Source organism: Hydra vulgaris, chromosome 05 (genome assembly GCF_038396675.1).
Source record: "Hydra vulgaris chromosome 05, alternate assembly HydraT2T_AEP".
NCBI classification, from domain to species: domain Eukaryota; kingdom Metazoa; phylum Cnidaria; class Hydrozoa; order Anthoathecata; family Hydridae; genus Hydra; species Hydra vulgaris.
Genome location: NC_088924.1, coordinates 2,616,935 through 2,636,507, shown reverse-complemented (window position 1 = coordinate 2,636,507; position 19,573 = coordinate 2,616,935). Strand labels below are relative to the sequence as shown.

The following is a 19,573-nucleotide window of genomic DNA, read 5'->3' as shown; positions in this document are numbered from 1 at the left end:
CAAAATAGATTTTATGAAGTCTTGCTTGACCTGTTCTTCAAAATCTTCAAAAGTTTTTTTATATCCTGTATAAAACGTTATATAAGTGGATTTTTATATTGGCATACAACATATTTGCTTATTGTTACATAATGTTATATTAGGTCGTATGCAAAAAAGCTGCGCTTATTTAGAGAACCGGTTCTTTTCAAGCGGATGATTTTGATGTTTTTAGAAATATAAGAAGCTTTTTTAAAAACTCTCTTCTCTTCGTTTTTTATAGTGTATAATAGATTTATATAGATATTATACTACAGATGTTATGTATATAATATATGTAAAACTATAAAAGTGTTTTATTTGGTATTTAAGAAAAATCAAAAAATTAAAAAAAAAGAAACCCGGCTCAGGATTCAAACAACGGCTTTTTGCTACAGAAACTCTGCTAGCTAACCACTCGGCCACGCAGGCCTATTGTACGACGAAAATTTAAAAATTATCTAATCAGCAAAGGACTTTATAAAACGGAAATAAATGCTATAGATCAAAATTAAAGAGATGTTGCCGCAATGCCGTTTTCAAGTAAAAGTAAAACTGCAAAACTTGAATTATGTTTTAGTATGTTTTAACATTACATTATATGAAGTTAGATATTTGCATAAGTTAGATATTTGCATACACTTTTGCATAAGTTAGATATTTGCATACACTTTCATTCACATTTTCTTATCAAAAAAGTGCTGTGACTCTTTCTCGCCATTACCTCGGTTGCAATGGCTGCCAAGATTCTGTGTCAAACACAGAATCTTGGCAGCCACCTATATTTTATAACCCTAACGAATAAATAACCCTATATATTATAACCCTAACTCTTACCGTAACCTCGACGCAAAAAGAAGTTTTTTTGACTCCTAGAATACGAATTTTTTTTTTAAAGTTTTTAGAAAGTTTACTTCTAATTTTAGTCTATGAATCATTGAACACTATTACTTAAAAAAAGAAAATTATTTGAATTATCAACAAGTTTTAATAATTTCTTAACTTAAAACACTAAAGTGTTTTTAAAATAGATGCAAGTAAGCTCCGGTGAAGTTCGTTTAACTTCAAATTTAAAGGAATCGAAAAGAAGTTTAACAAAAAACTTTTTAAAACTTTTTAATTGTATCTTGTATGATTGTAACTTTAATTGTATCTAATTGTATCAAAAAAAAAAATTAATTGTATCTAAGCACCGGCAAATAGTGTTTTCATTAAACGAATAGAGAGTACAACTCGCTATTCATTTAATGAAAACACTATTTGCCGGTGCTTAGATACAATTAAAAAATAAAAAATAATTAAGAAACTACAAAGGAATTTGAGATTTTAACAAGTTTGTTAAAAGTTTTTATTTTGAAGATATTTGCTTATAATTTAACACTTTTTTACATTTTAGAATTTGGTGACTATTTTAGCTTTTTAGGTCTGTGCTTTGTTTTCTTTGAAATTAAAAAACATTTAAAACATACTTTACTATTGACATGAAGCAAAAAAATCAAACAAACCACATATGAAGAGCGTCAAGTAGGAGTAAAGAAAATATATAGAGAATCTAAAAGGACCAAATGTTTTTTTCCAAAAATGAGTTTTTTTAACATTCAGAATCTTTATAGAAAAAGCTTTAAACCTATGTCAATATGAAAAAAAAAGTTTGTTCATCATCTTTGTTTACAATGACAAAGTTATTGACATTCCGAAAAGTGGTGTGTCTTTTACTTTTATAATTCAATTTCCTTTTTTTTTTATAAATTCAATTTCCTCAAAACGCGTAAAATGTGAGTTAGCTTTTTCTAGAAAGACAATTTCTATTTACTCAACCAGATTTTCAACGTCACGTGATACAATACTATCTATTTACTCTATTTACTGATAGATTTTTACTGACTCTATGTACTGATAAATATTTAATCTATTTACTAATAGAATACTATTTATACTCTATGCAATATATATATATATATATATATATATATATATATATATATATATATATATATATATATATATATATATATATATATATATATATATATATTAGGGTGGAGCGATTTTCATAGCAAAAAAAGAAGAGTTTAAAAATTAATATTACTGAGACACGAAACAATTTCTATTAATTATAAGATAAAAGTAAAAAAATATTTTTTGATTTTGATGAGATCTTGAGGGTCCTCTTTGGAATTTAAATTCTTGACAGGTCCTAATATTTTTGAATTTTTTTTTTTTCTAAACCATACAACCTTGGACTCAAAAAAAGCAGAAAAAAATGCTTGTTTCATAAATAATAATTTTATTAAAAAAATTTTTTAGTGAAAAAAATACTTCCAAAAATATACCTTAAAACCCCTGTTTTGTTGAGGACGAGGGTTTTTAATGAAAAAAACAACTCTACTTTTTTAATTTTAGTTTTTTAATAAAAACAAATATTATTTTCAAAATAAGCATATTATTTTGCTTCTTTTAAGTATCAAGTTAATATAGTTTAGAAAAAAAAAATTTAAACAATATTAGGACCCATCAAAAATTTAGAATCGAAAGAGGAACCTCAAGAACTCATCTAAACTAAAAAAAAAAAAGAGTAAATATTGATTTGCTGCTCAGGCAAATCAAATTTCAAAATCGCTCCACCCTTATATATATATATGCATATATATATATATATATATATATATATATATATATATATATATATATATATATATATATATATATATATATATAATATAAATATAATAAATAATCTACAAACTGTCCAATCTCATAAAAATCATAAAAGAAATAAAGCGAAAGAACAAAAAATCACTAGTGACTACTAAAAATATTGAAAACATCACCATTACGTATCCAACGATTTCATTGCCATGGGTACCTATATTGTCTCCCAAATTACGTAAGGTGTTTAGGAAGGCAGGATATAAAACGAACTTCAAATCAAACCTGATACTAGAGGCAATATTAAAATCAAGAAATAAATCCAAACTACAAATGAACAAACACCCAGGAGTCTACCTTATTAAATATCATTTTAGCAAAAAGTATATAGGTGAAACAAAAATGCAAATAAAAGACACGCATGCAACAACACAAAAACAGTACAATAGGAAATAAAACAGAACGATCTGCATTAACCACACACATGAGACATTGCACACAACAAATTAACTGGGACAGTTGCAGAACTCTAAAAGTTGATGCTAAAAAGTTTGATAGGAAAGTTCGTGAGGCACTTGAAATACAGTACCTCCAATGTGCTCCTCAACAAAACGGTATCAGTTTAGATGTGGGACAATATGTGTCAATGAAACTTTGGACACCATTTATGGCGCACTTACGTCAAAAAAAGATGAAACCATCCCATTGACATAAAATAGAACTGCGGTTTTAAAAATTAAAAAGAAAAGAAAAAAAAACTTTTAAGCTGAAGACACTGGTCACAGCAATCCAGCGAAAATTTCTTTTAAAAAAAAATTTAGTTATGAGAGCAAATCGTGTTTATTGATGTTCATAAAATAATAATAATAATAACAACAATAATAATAATAATAAAAATAATAATAATAACAATAATAATAATAATAATAATATATATATATATGTACATATATATATATATATATATATATATATATATATATATATATATATATATATATATATATATATATATATATATATATATATATATATATATATATATATACAGTGCCGTAACTAACCTGTCATTAGGGCCAAGAAATTTAAAAACCGTCAATCATTAGGTTTAATACTAGAAAGAAAAAAAAATGCTCTTCAAGTTTTGAAAAAGACACCAGAGTTTAAATACGTGAGCTGTTTGTGAAATTTTATATATTGTAGTTTATAATTTGCAGTCAGTTGAAGTATATAGATTGTGAGATTAGAATGAAATTAGAATTTCAGTGCAAAAAATAGTTTAAAATACCCCCATTCCACCAAAAATTACTGGAAAACAGTTCCCTTTATCATGTAGTTGGACAGTGATTGATATGTTAACAAATTTATTCTAGATTATTCTGCGTTGATGATGGTGCTAACTTTGAGTTTAGATGTCACCTTTCTGGAGTCTTGGTACCTTTGAGAAGAGCTGGATTTCTATTTCTGATTATCCATTATCAGTGGGATAATGTAAATTAGTTTGTAGAATAGTACATTACCCTGTGTAAATCTGAGAAGAAGGTTGGAGCTGGCTATGAAGCATCACGAAAGTTTAGCATTAAACTTGAAGGTAAAAAGTACATATAATTCAATCTAAATAGCGGTTACTGCTACTGGTTCACTATCCAGGTATTGGTACACTTTTCTAATAAGAACTTCAATGGCGATTTTCATGGAAATGAGAAAAACGATCATTTCTATTGCCGCAGGTATTAATTATTTTTATTATCTTATACAACGTTATCGGTCAAAAAGATCACTTTTTAATTGCACACATTTTACCAATCCAATCTTTGACCTTAAAATCCATTTTAAAATGTAAAGTAAAAATAATTTCTCAAAACATTAGGGGTCCGTATAAAAAGATAGAGGAAATTAATAATAAGGTTTTTTAATTTGTACAATGAAACGAATATTTTAACATTCTATAAAATTTTACACCTACATTCTATGAAAAAAAAAAATCATTTAAAAGTGAGTTATAAATATTTTCTTTATTCTTTTATTGGGTATAGTAATACGCACTGGTGCTTGGGGGCTCGAGCCCCATCCGGAAATCTGTCGCATACTATATATATATATATATATATATATATATACATATATATGTATATATATATATATATATTTATATGTATGTATATTATGTATATATATATAATTATGTATATTATCATAATATTATTATTATGTATATATATATGTATATATTACATATATATATATATATTACATATATATATATATATATATATATATATATATATATATATATACACATATATATATACATAATATTATTATGTATATATATATGTATATATATATATATATATATATATATATATATATATATATATATATATATATATATATATATATATATATATATATATATAGTAGCATGTAAAAGTAACCGGACAAGAGCGTACCTTGAGATAACTTTTTAATGAAAACTCCAATTTCTTTCAAATTTTCATTGAAATATCAAAAAATTGATTACAAATCTAAAAGCAAATGAGTTTTTACTAAATCTAAGCAATCTAATCTTAAAAAGTCATTAAATTAAATTATGCGCGTGCAAAAGTATGCGGACAGAAATAAAAAAACTTGAATTAGGTGTTTTTTTTTATATTTTAAAATTGAAAACGCTTTATTTACAGTAAATTGCTTTAGTACTTCGTCGGGAAGCCCTTAGCATTGATAACTGCTTGAGAGTGACAAGGCATTGAGTCCACCAGCTTCATAATCAGAATAATTTTGATTTTTCCCCATTCTTGTTTCAGTGTATTCAATAAATCATGTTTACTTGTTGGTTTTCGACCTGAAATTTATCAAACATTCAATAGAATTAAAGTCAGGACTTTGCTAAGGCTATTCGATTAATTAAATTTCTTTGGTTTTGAAAAAGTTTTTCACAAGGGTTGAAGTGTTCTTTAGGTCATTGTCATTCTAAAACATCCTTTCTTGAGGCATTTTGTCTTTAACATGTGGTAGCATAACATTCTTAAGTATACAAAAATATATATAAAGTGCATATTTTTGTCCATTTTGCCGTCGATCAAATGGATAGGACCGATACAATCTCTATTCAAGTTAGCCCAGTTCATAACGTTTCGACCTCTGTGCTTTATAGTTGGTAGCTGGTATTTAGGATCGTTTTTATGGCCTTTGTGTCGACGGACTTATATAATATTATCAGATCCAAATAACATCAACTTAAATTCATTACTAAAAAGCACTTTCACTCACTGTTTTCTTGCCCAATTCAAATGTTTATTAGCAAATCTTAAGCGTGCTTTTCAATTCTTTATATAAATAAAAAGTTTCTTTGTAGTTTCTTTCTTCCAAATAGATTTGCAGACCTCAAAAGATGTTTGATTGTGTCAACACTACATTTTGCGTTATAAAGTTCTTTAATTTCAACATTTATCAAGACAACATTTTGCGTGGAACATTTTTCAGGGCTCGAGGATTGATATTTCAGCAGGACAATGACCTAAAGCGCACTTCAACCATTGTGAAAAACTTTTTCAAAACCAAAGAAATTCGATTAATCGAATAGCCTTTGCAAAGTCCTGACCTTAATTCTATTAAATATTTATGTAAGCTCATTGATTGAAAAATTCCAGGTCGAAAACCAACAAGTAAACATGATTTATTGAATACCCTGAAACAAGAATGGGGAAAAATCTCTATGCCTTGTCACTCTCAAGCAGTAATCAATGCTAAGGGCTTCCCGACGAAGTACTAAAGCAATTTACTGTAAAATAAAGCATTTTCAATTTTAAAAATATTAAAAAAAAAACCTAATTCAAATTTTTTTATTTTTTTCCGGATACTTTTGCACGCGCATAATTTAATTTAATGACTTTTTAAGATTAGATTGCTTAAATTTATTAAAAATTCATTTGATTTTAGATTTGTAATAAATTTTTTGATATTTCAGTGAAAATTTGAAAGAAATTTTCATTAAAAAGCTATCTCAAGTTATGCGCTTGTCCGGTTACATTTGCACGCTACTGTATATATATATATATATATATAATTATATATATATATATATATATATATATATATATATATATATATATATATTCGCGCCCATCTTGAGTTTGCTGTTCAAGCCTGGTCACCGCATTTAAAATCAGACATTGCCATTCTCGTGCAAGTCCAACATTGACCAACAAAAACATTATCGACTATTAAACACATGACCTATGAAGATCGACTCCAACGACTCGGTTTAACAACTCTTGAAGAACGCCGCAAAAGAGCAGATCTTATCGAGCAATTCAAAATCACTTGTAAACTCGAGCTTATTAGTTTTGCCGTCCCGCAAAAAATTTTAAAAAGTAAAGATAAGTATATTCTAAGAAGCCATAACCATAAACTAGAACGTCAGATGGTAAAAAACTGCGAGGAGCGGTATAACTTTTTTTCAAATAGAATTGTCGCCCCATGGAATTCGCTTTCGCAAGAAGCAGTGAACGCTCAATCTATCAACGCTTTCAAAAACAACATAAGAAAGTAACTTTATAGATACAATTGCTGCTTTGTCTGTAGCGTCTGAATCTCCATGTTCGTCAGCATAGAGGGATCTGGTGTAGCACCTCTTCATCAAATTATAAATAGATTATTGTATTTGTATTTGATCACTGAATAATAATAATTAAAATTAAAAAAAATATATATATATATATAATTTCTTTTTTGCCGAAAAATACTATTTAAAATGAGAAAAATTGTATACATATATAAAAATGACCGGAGCAAGAAGAAGACATATATTGTTTTATCGCTGAGCCCCGTTTACATTGAAGCCGTCAGTTAATATTACAATTTAAAAACTTAAAACATAAAAATAGGTAAAATAAAAAATATAAATATATTTCTACAAAGATATTATAAAATTTATAATAGTAAAATAAAATAGCATAAGTTTTCAATAATAGCATATTTTAATAAAAAATAAAACTCAGAAAATCAAAACAAAGTAGGTGATGACTTTTTCAAAACAAAAGACATTTCAATTTATTTGTTTTATTTTATAATCTAATTTTAAAAGAAATATTTTAAATCGAAGTTTTTTCCTAATAAGAAACGTTTACATCCTATTTCGAATTGTTCTAAAGAGACCTTTTGAAAAATGTTCTTTTTAATAATTTAAAAAAAAAATTCATTCATAGAAATGGTCCATTATATTGAATTTAAAATGAAGTTAGTTTTAAATAGAATCTTGGAACTACAAAATTATCATAGGAAAAATTTGTGGGGTATTTATGAGAAATTTTAGTAAAGTAAGAGTGAAATATATTAGGAGACAAACAATGTTTTGATTTAAACATGAACTGCATAACTTGGTATATACTAAGTTTATAAATATTGAGTGCATTAAGTTCCATTAAGAGAGGCTCTCCATGAGCAGTTCTCTTAACGCCAAAAATAACTCTGCATGCAAGTTTTCGTTTACCATATATTTTTTTCAGCTTTCCACAGAGATTGGGTAATTTTAAAGGGAGGTGATCACTCTTACTAGGTTTATGAAACTACACAAATTTAGTTTTCAGTACTTTTAATAAGTTTATTACATGTAATCCATTCATTAATTTTTATTAGTTCTTCATTAAATATTTAAAAAAAGTTCTTTTATATTTTTATTTGAGTAAAAAAGATTAGGGTCGTCAGCAAACAAAATAAAATTTAAAGTTTTGGAAGTTAAATATAAATTGTTAATGTATAAATTATAGTGCTCCTAAGATGAATCCCTGGGGAACTCCACAAGTAATTTTATTTTTGTTTCCTGTTTCGTTTTCTTTATACACCATGTATTGTTTCCTGTTTGATAGGTCATTTTTAAACCAGAGTAGGTTGTTGTTTAATACTCCATAGAGTTCTAGTCTTTTTATAAGTATGTCATGGTTAACTGTGTCAAATGCTTTTGACAAATCAATAAAAACTTCTAGTGTTTAACAATCATTATTGAACTCATCGGATATATAGTTTATTAATTCAATTACTGCATGATCTGTTGAATGTTTTTTTTTGAATCCAAATTGTTTATTATACAGTATTTTGTTTTTGATTAAATAGTTATTAAGTCTATCATACATAATACGTTCTAAAAATATTGAGAAGCATGGTAAGACAGAAATAGGTCTATAATTTGATATAATTGTGCTATCTCCAGTTTTAAAAATAGGTAATATTTTAGTGATTTTTAATTTCTCCGGTACAATACCGGATTTTATTAAAAGGTTAAAATCATGAAACAGAGATGGTTCAATGATACCAAAGATTGCTTCAACGTAGTTAAAGCAATCTTCGGTATTATTGTTAACTTGATCAATGCCAACGGATTTATTATTTTTTAGACTATTGAACGCATTACGCACCTCATTTATATTTAAATTAACTTCTTTCATTTGTAGTGTTTTTTGAAATTTTATCTGCTAACTTTTGGCCAACTTCAAGGAAATAGTTGTTGAGCTTTTCAACTATGATTTCTTTATTACTGATCATTTTCCCATCAATTAAGAGTTTTTGTGGCAAATTATTGTTCGAACATTTATTTTTATCAATTAACAACTTAATCACATTCCAGGTTTTTTTGTGTGTTTAATGGGTTTTTTCTAACATCTTAGCATAATAAACTTTTTTAGAGCGTTACTTAGTTTTTTAAACAAGTTTTTATAATTATTGTAATTTATTTCATTTTTATATGATTTATGTTTTAAATATTTTTCCTAAAGTTTTTGTTTCTTCTTAGATGATTTAAGTAAACCTTTGGTCATTGAAGGGTTTAAAAGTCAGTTAGAATTTATAACTCTTTTTTTATTGGAAATGCCAAACCATAGTATTTACAAAACTGCATCAAAAAAAATTCATACGCCTTATTTGCATCTTGTGACTGTAATATAAGATTAAGGCAGAATGATTATCAGTTATTACCTTTTAGCATTTAAAATAAAATTATGGGTGGGGCAGATATTATAATATTATAATAAACAATTATGATATTGTAATAGTTAAAAATAATAACATAAAAATAATGAAAACAATTACGTAAATGTCTTAATATGTCATTTTTCAGGTTCACGCGCAAAATGTTATTTTGTAGATTTTCAAAGTAGGGGAGATGGGGGCGCATTGATCGCCGGGGCAGTATAATCTTTTGGCTTTTACTCGTTCATTTTTGCCTTACTAGAAGTGAGGTTGCAATTTAATTAACCATTATGCTTCCCTAATTGATTATTCGTAATATTTTTTCATAAGGTTATCAGCGTCAAAAAAAATAAAGAAAATATTGTTTTTCGTCATAAAAAGTGATTTTTTTAAATCGTACTATAATTCAAATATATTTTTATTTAGATGTCTGTATGGGTTAACAACAATTTTATTTTAAATTTGTAAGTGTTAGGTGTATAATATAATATATAATTTTTATTTGGCTGCAATTTATACAGTAGATATTGCTATCAATATGTTACCTATACCTATTGGGGTACATTGATCTTTGACTATGCGGGGCCCATTGATCGGAGGATCAAAGTGCCCCATAGAAGACGAAGTGCCCCATGTTTTTGTTTATAAGCAATACAGTTAAACGAATGGAATTGTATTTATAATTAAAAAAAAAACTATATATAAACAAACAATAGCTTTTAGCATTTCATTTTTTAAATCTACTTATGTTATAAGCTAGTAATAATAATACTATTATTTTATAATATCAAAAGAATAATATTTAACATAATAATTAAAAAATATTTAACATAATATTATTATGTTAAATATTAGCATTTATTAAAAACATATTTTTTTATTGATATATTTTTTTACAGATCTTAAAATGGTTAGAAATAGAATTAAAAAAACAAATAAAGTTGCTATACTAAGTGAAACAATGAAAGTAGCTGTTAATAAAGTTTTAGAAGGAACACAACTGAATGTTGTAGCACGTCAGTTTAACATAGATAGAATGACTTTAAAAAGATATTGTCGTGAAAAGAGGCTAATCCAAATGAAGCTTTCAAGCCTAACTACAACAATAGACAAGTTTTTACAGCAGAAGATGAAAAAAGTTTATCAAGTTATTTACTAATTGCATCAAAAATGAACTATGGCCTTTCAACTAGGTCAACGCGATTATTGGCATATGAATTTGCTTTAAAAAACAATAAGATATGCCCATCATCATGGATCAAAAATAAAATTGCAGGCATTGATTGGTTGCAAGGTTTTATGAAAAGACAACCAGAGTTGTCTTTACGAACACCTGAAGCAACGAGCTTCGCTCGATCAACAGCTTTTAACAAACACACTGTAAGAGAGTTTTTTCAAAATCTTAAAACGGTAAGAAATCGATATAAATATAATCCTAACTGTATATATAATGTTGATGAAACTGGTTTAACAACCGTTCAAAAGCCGGTAAAGGTTTTAGCTGGTAGAGGAAGCAAACAAGTTGGAAGAATCACATCTGCGGAACGAGGAACATTGGTAACTGCATGTTGTGCCTCTAATGCTATTAAAAATTCCATTCCTCCATTATTTATTTTTCCTAGGGTAAAGTTTCATGATTACATGATTAAGGAAGGACCTCCTGGATGTGTGGGATTTGCAAATCCTTCTGGTTGGATGAACTCAGAAATTTTCATAGAATGGATTAAACATTTTGTTAAATATTCAAACTGTTCTCAGGAATCTCCAGTTTTGTTACTTCTCGACAGTCATGAAAGTCATATTTCTGTTAAAGGCTTGGAGCTTGCAATTCAACACGGAATTACAATGATAAGTTTTCCTCCCCATTGCAGCCATAAATTGCAGCCATTAGATAGAACTGTTTTTGGACCATTGAAAAGGTTTTACAATTCTGCATGTGATAATTGGATGGTTTCAAACCTAAGACCAATGACCATTTATGATATTGTTTCAATAGTTCGAGAACCGTATACAAAAGCTTTCTCACCATCTAATATACAGACAGGATTTAGAGTAGCTGGCATTGAGCCATTCAATTCTGAAATTTTCAAAGATGACGAGTATTTACCATCATCAGTTACAGATAGAGCTGCTCCAGATACAGTTACTATCACTCCTGTCAACAACATGGAATCTGAAATGATACCAGCTCATGTTAATCACATAGAGTCTGAAATAACTATAGTAAATATTGAAACAAGTATTTTAAACAAAGTGTCAACAAGTGTTGCTTCTATAATCTCACCTGAGGTTTTAAAACCTTACCCAAAAGCATCTGCCAGAAAAAAAAATGTTAAAAGTAGGCAGTTAAAAACAAGGATCTTGACTGATACTCCTGTCAGAAATGAAATTCGTTTGTCAAAAAAAAAGAAAATTTTGAAGCAAACCAAAAATCAACAAAATGTCTCCACAAAAGATAAGAAAGAAACTAAGAATTACTTGCTTAGGAATAAAAAACAATGTAAACCAAAAGCTGCTTCACAACTTGGCTTTCACAAATGATGAAATATTCTTAATCAAAATATTGTACTTTTAACAAGTTTTGTAAACTTAAAAGTTGTATTCTTATTTCAGTCTTTATATTTCAGTTCTTATAAATTTCAAGTTGTTGTAAAGTTTAAACGTATATAAAGCGGGTAGCTTATAGCTGCTGTGATTTATACATTTTTTAATTAAAAATTAGACTAGTGGGTTTAACTGCTAAATTTAAAAAATAATTAAAAAATTTAGATGTATTATATGTTATACAGTATTACCCTTTGACTAAATTATTTACAAGATTTAGTTATAGAAGTGTTAAACGTTTAGATAATATTACGCATATAAGATCAATGTGCCCCAAGTCGGAGATCATAGTACCCCATAGTTTGGGGTACATTGATCTTTTGAGAGGGTTGTTTAAAAGTTAAAATTATTCATGTTTATCATTTTTTTAAATCAAAATATTTATATATTCCAAAAGCCAGATAGTTCTACATGTGTTTTGTAGTTAATAAGTTTTTACATCTCTTTCAGGTTCTGCGCAATTTTCAAAACACTGCTACGGCGATCAATGCGCCCCCATCTCCCCTACTCATTCCGAGTAATAGCTTAATAAAAATTTAATTTGATAATATAATTTAATTTATTTGTATAATAAATTTAATTTATTAATATAGTTTTTTAATATATTTTCAGGGATCCCACTTTTCTAAAGAATGTCAAAGGAGTTTAAAACCCATCGTAAATCAAACATACACATACATACGCAGCACGCGCACACACACGCATGAGTTTAGTTAAACTTTTATCAAAATTACCGAAATTGTATTTACTCTGTCATTCAAGGTAAAAAGAACCGTACAAAGCCTTTTTATCAAACGGATATTGTTAACTGGAAAAAAGTTTTAAAACATTGTAAAATAAAAAAAGTTCAATGAATTGACTCATTATGTAAATTCTTTTACTAATAGCAAAATTTTTTTACTAAAGATTGTGGACAAGGGTTTGCTATTCGAAGGAAAGGTAATGTTTAAAGCTTTTGCATGCAACTAAAATAATAAGCAGATGATTCTCTAGAATCGAAAAATGGTTAAATCACCCTAAAAAAGTTGATTATAATTGAACCGCAAATGAAATGCTATAGGGCTTTATTCTTGCAACGTTTTGTAAGCTATGTAAAAATGCAAAGTATTCACAACTCTATAGTTTGTTGGTCAATAAAACAGCTCAGAACAAAGTACAAATTTTCCAATAAAAAGACAAATTTTGATAATATACTATTAGTCAGTCAACATTTACATTTATATCATCCCATATACAAATCTTTTATCTCCTTTAATACCTTTTTTAAGGCCTTTAATACCTTTTTTATCGCCATTAATAACTTTTTATCGCCTTTAATACTGTTTTTGTATTTGTCTTGACGCTACAAGTATTATTTTAATTTATTTGTAATATCATGTTTTCTAATATTACAAAAAGGGATGGTCTAGAGTTTATTTTGGAGTTGATTCTAGTCCATTATTGCAGAGTTTGTAAAATAGTATTTAACATAAAATACTGTAATATAGGTTTGAACACATAATAAATCTCTAAAAGATTACTACATTTCTTATAGAATGATTGCCGTTTACACTTAGTAGCCTGAACCACTCCTTAAACACTGATGGCAACTTTATGTAAAGGCAGCTGTATATATATTGACAATTTTTAATTTTAATTATTACGAAAAACCCCTGTGTCTTAAAGCGACGTAGCTGTCATCGGCAAACAGTTTCATATGATGAGTAATACTGTCCGGCAGGTCGTTTACAAAGATTACGAATAGCAATAGGCCCAAGACCGAGCCTTGAGGCACTCCACTATTGACTGCTTTCAATTCAGAAGTAATGCCGTTTATAACCACTCGTTGACATCGATTGCTTAGCCAAGCTGCGGTCCAGTCAAGAAGAGCGCCTTGAATACCGTACGCTCTCAACTTATGAAGAAGGCGTTTATGTGGTACTTTGTCAAACGCCTTTGCAAAGTCTGTGTAAATGACGTCTACTGCGTGTCTGCAGTGAGTTGCTTCCGTCATGATATCCCGAGTTTCTAAAAGGTTTGATACACATCCCTTACGATGAACAAAGCCATGCTGATTTGGAGAAATTAGACCATTAGCAACGCAGTGTTCCATTATTCTTTTTTGTAAAATACTTTCCACAATTTTTCTTTCTAGAACATCATGATTCTATCTTTTAAAGAATACAAAATACAATTGATTAGTAAAACCGAAGCATTAATAAAAAAATGAGGTAGAAAGCATTTTTCTTTATTAATCATGATCAGAAAAGTAAGAACAGTATCTTTTATAACAATTATGGAATAAGAACACCGAATTACCCTAAACAAATTACTGATATGTGTGCATTTGAAAGCGAGTTAATAAAACTAATAAAAAACATAAACTTTTGTAAAGTATATAGTAAATTCCAGAACAAATTAAAAGACGATATATCTAATATACGCAATTGTAATTTCACCTACACTTTTGCAGATAAAACATAATTTATACAATTTATCAAAACAAGACTACAATCATTTATTAACCAATGCCGTTACTTTAACTTAAAAAATTCGGATACAAAAGTGAAAAATGATATAAATCAAGAAGGTACACGTATTTTACAGAATGATGACATTTTTACTAAAATCGATATCAACACATCATCTAATTGCTTTATAACATTAAAAGACCATAAAGAAAATTTTGCAAACAATCCAACAGTTCTATTATTAAACCCTACCAAAATTGAAATTGTCGGAACTAGTAAAGTTATTCTTTCAAACATAAATTCTGAACTTGTGAATATACTCCATCTTAATCAGTGGAAAAAAGACACAAGATTTTATAAGCTGGTTTAAGTCCATCAGTGATCCAAATCTTTATAAATTTCTAATTTTTATCTCTTATTTGTATCGTTGATTTTTATCCATCAATTGAAAAACTTCTTAGCAATGGTATTAGTTTCGCTGAGCAGCGTCTGGTTATAGACGCCGAGCAAAAGTCATTAATTCACCACGCCAGAAAGTCAATGCTATTTGATAAAGATCAAGTTTGGATTAAGAAATCAAGCGGATTATTCGATGTTTCAATGGGAGCTTTTGACGGTGCAGAGGTATTCAAACTTGTTGGGATATTTCTTTTATTTTAGATTACGCTGTTTTATAATAAGAATGATTTTGAATTATATCGTTGTGACGGTTTAGCAATTTTTAAAACACCAGTGGTCCTCAAATGGAAAGAATTTAAAAACATGTTGTTAATATATTTAAAAGAAACGAGCTTATCATATCAACACAGCGCAACATAAAAATTTCAACAACCGCAACAACCACACTTACCAACCGTATACTAAACCCGGAAATTCTTGAAACAATATTCATGCTGAATCAAACCACCCGTTTAGTATTTTAATGCTCCCGCATTCTATTGAATTAAGGCTGTCAGCAAATTCATCGAACGAGGAAATCTTTCAAAAATCTACTCCTATGTATAACGAAGCATTAAAAAAATTTTAATTACAATCTTTCTTACCAACCTAGCTTATATTTATATCCCACCAAGAGCCGTAAACGTAACATCCAGAGGCGGATTGAGGTTTAGTGTTGCGGGAGGGAGGGGGACACGTCAATGAATAGGGTCGACCGGGGTCGCCGTTTGACCGTTCTAGGGGGCGTCGGGGGCAGCTCGCCCCGCTTCCCCACACCCCCTAAACAATCCTGTCCTAACTCCCATCAATAAATTCTATATTGGCATAAGCGAAACACGTCTTAAAATTAGATATGCCAATCATTTTAAATCTTTTAAAATTCCCAAATATAAAAATAACACTGAGTTATCAAAGGAGGTTTGGAGATTAAAAGATGAGAGCTTGAACACAGTTGTTAGGTGGAAAATAATTAAACAGTGTGATGCCTTTAACCCTGTAACAAAACGTTCTAACTTATTCATAAATAAAAAGTCTGAAATTTTATTCTTCAAACATCCAAATTCGTAATAATAAAAGCAATATAATATCTAAGTGCTGACATAAAAACAAAGTTCCTCCAGGTCAATTTGACACAAGCTTTCTAATATACTTTTTTGTTTTGTTTTGACATCGGAATTCATTCTACTGCTGTTTTTGTAAATATTTCTTGATTTGAATAATATATATTGGCTAATGATTACCAATAGGCATGAAACTTTTAGTTTCATCATAAAGTTGTATTTTTCATTTAGTTAATCTTATATAATTTTTCATTCTGATAAAAGTTATAAAAGTGTTTATTGCTATATAACTGGTGCTTCTTTGAAAGTAATAATTTTTTAAAAATCATTTACAGCATGAAAATAGTAAAATATATCATAATATTAAGTATAATCGATGCTTGCTTCCAGAGACTATATTGTTATATAAAATACATCAAAGAACGTTGAACGAACGTTACATTACGTTTACTCGACGTTACCCGTTTTAACCAAACGTTACCCGAATAAATCGACTTTTAGTCGATTAGTAGAAAATCTAAAGTCGACTTGATTGACTACTAGATTTTTCAAAGTCGATTAATTTTGACTTCCGACTAGTCGGCTTTTAGGGCAGGCTTTCTTATCAAACCCTTATTCCGACGCTGTCCTTAAGGCCCGAAAATGTGAAAAAATGACTTTTTCTTTTACAAGAGAACCTGTTTTACCCAAAGGTAGGGCAGGTTTTCTTCTAAAAGAGAACCTGCCCTTTAAATTTTTGTTGCAAACATAGTATACATTTTTTGGAAATAATATTATAAGTGGTATGTAATAGTGTGAGGTGCGGTTTTTAGAATGAACCAGTTAAATTTAAAATCAATACTTTTATCTTTCAGTTTCCAAATATGTTTTGAAAGCATAGTCTCTTTGAGTATTTTTATGTTTCGCATAACTTTTTTTTCGATTCCCCTGACATTTTTTTTATTCGGCAAAATTAATTCACCTTACTGTGAAATATTTTCCCCACAATTTGAATTTTTTTGATATTTAGAATTTCTTTCTGAAGAGCCTTTCGAAGGTGAAAGACTGTAGAAAAAAAATCAGATAAGTGTTTTTAATAATTTATTACTACTCTGTTCTTTAAGCTGGTTAATCAGGTAAAAAAAAATTTTTTTGATTGCCAACTTAATCATATACCAAAATTAGTTTAGAAGAGAAATACTTTTTAATATAATTTAAAATGTTCATAAAAAACTAATTTGGTTTTTTTTTGCTGATTCAGCATAAAATGGAAAAAAATCAGTTAAAAAGAAAACAACATTTTCTCAGCCTTTTTATGACATTATAAGCTAAAACTTACAACACTGACTCTAAATAATGTAATAAACAATATCTTGCTAGAAAAACTAAAAATAATAATAATTTTTAAAATGGCAGAACTTTCAATTATAAAGAATATTATCAATACATAAACCTTTAGTAAAATATCAATATATTCAAATGGAAACAAGTTTACGATTAGTTCTAATAAGGTATTGTAGTTCTATCTATAAAGAAACAACCCTGAAAAATAAATTGCATATCTGGTTAAAAAGATAGGAATGATTTGCTGTTCGCAATCAAACAAAAAAATAAAATTGAGAAAATAAGCTTCAAAGTTTAAAACCAATATACTCGTGAAAGATTTTCGGAAACATAAAAGTCTACTCGCCCGGGGCTATTTTTTTTCGAGGTCTTTTTCATGTACCACAGTTAAAAAATTACTAAAAAGTGCGGGGCCCGGGGCTACAGTCCCCCTTAATCCAGTACTGAATTATGCTTATACTTTTGTTTTTTGGGAAGGGAATATTGTGCACTGTTGCAGTTTACAAAATATATCTTTAATAAAAAATAGTTCATTTTTTGAGCTGTTAAGAAAATGCACCAACAATGAATGACTTAATAACATCTAACTGTAAAATTAGGAATAACGCACATATAGCAGGCATGCTAGGCCAAAAGCTTCATATTATATATACACGTATTCTATACATGATGGATAAAGCGCAGCACCCCATCTCTGATAATTTGTCTACAGAGCGTAGAACAACAAGTTAAGCGCGATACTACCAGGGACGTGATTGCACTCAAACATGAGTTTTTTCATAAGTTTTATTTTCTTACTTTTAAGAAAATTACAATAACTGCTTTTAATATTTGTGAGAATTTTTTGGTAGTTGCAGAAAGCAATGGTTTATTAAGATTCCATCATCCCGCGATTGGGTTGATATTTTTTTTATCAGATATGTACAATGTAGTCAAATTTCCAATACCAAGACCAAGACTTCAGGCTTTAAAGTCCAAAAATAAGACTCCAAGCTTTAAGTCTAAGAACAAGACTCATTCTTAGATATTTTCCAGAACTAAATAATTTTCCACTAAACACAGAAAAAGGCGGACCCTGCGGAGTTCCTTAAGATTTTTTAACTAAGAACGAGAGGTTTGATATTTTATTATAATTGTACAAAAATCCTAGTTTATCTATTTATAAAAAAGAAAAGACTAATTTAAATTTAGGGCCAATACCGATGCATTGGTTTTTTATTTTTTTGAACATTCAAAGACAATTTGTTGCATATAAACCATTCATTTACTTTATTTAATTCTTCATTTACTACTGTAAAAAGTGTTTCAATATTTTTGTGAGAATAAAAAAGATTCGAGTTATCTGCAAATAAAATAAAATTTAATTGGTTTTATGTTGAAATCATTTATGTATAGTAAAAAAAGGTACTCCGCAATTTGCAGTTTTTTTGGTCGCTTCTAAATTTTCAAATTGTACATATTGTTTTCTGTTTGAAAGGTAATTTTCAAGCCAGAGCAAGTTTTTCTCCTTTATTTCGTAATATTCCAGTTTTTTTTATTAGAATGGAATGATTCACCGTATCAAAAGCTTTCGACAGATCAATGAAAACTTCAACGTAAAACAGTCTTCTGTAAAAGCATTAGATAAGTGATTAACAAACTCTACTATTGCGTGATCTGTTGAATGTTGTTTTTTGAAGCCAAATTCCTTACTTTATAACATGTTGGTTTCAGTTAAATGATTATACAGCCTATTGTACACTATACGTTCAAGCAATTTCGAGAAACAAGATAAAACAGATATAGTCCTGTAATTAGAAGGTTCTGACTCATCTTCAGACTTAAATACTGGAGTTACTCTAGCAATTTTTATATTATCCGCAACTTTACCTGGTTTAAGTGACTGAATAAAGATATGAAACAAAGATGGTTTAATTATATTATAGCCTAATTTTAATATATTAACGCTAACTTTATCCGATCCTGCACTTTTGTTAATTCAAAACAACATTAAATTGAAAGCACTTTACTATTAAATTTTGTATGGTATTTGAGTTAAATAACTTCAAAACAAGTTCGAAGTCC

At 28.3% G+C, this 19,573-nt stretch overlaps 1 protein-coding gene across 1 annotated transcript; it reads left to right on the top strand.

Annotated features, from left to right (window-relative positions):
- Nucleotides 1-10,803: 10,803 nt before the first annotated feature.
- LOC136080113 (uncharacterized) lies at nt 10,804-12,174 on the top strand. Its single transcript, XM_065796722.1, has one exon. The coding sequence runs from the start codon at nt 10,804-10,806 to the stop codon at nt 12,172-12,174; it is 1,371 nt and encodes a 456-aa protein (XP_065652794.1).
- The last annotated feature ends 7,399 nt before the right edge of the window (nt 12,175-19,573 follow it).

Excerpts from the sequence above, each read along its gene's own strand:
- LOC136080113 (XM_065796722.1), top strand. The coding sequence starts at position 10,804 with ATGAACTATGGCCTTTCAACTAGGTCAACGCGATTATTGGCATATGAA.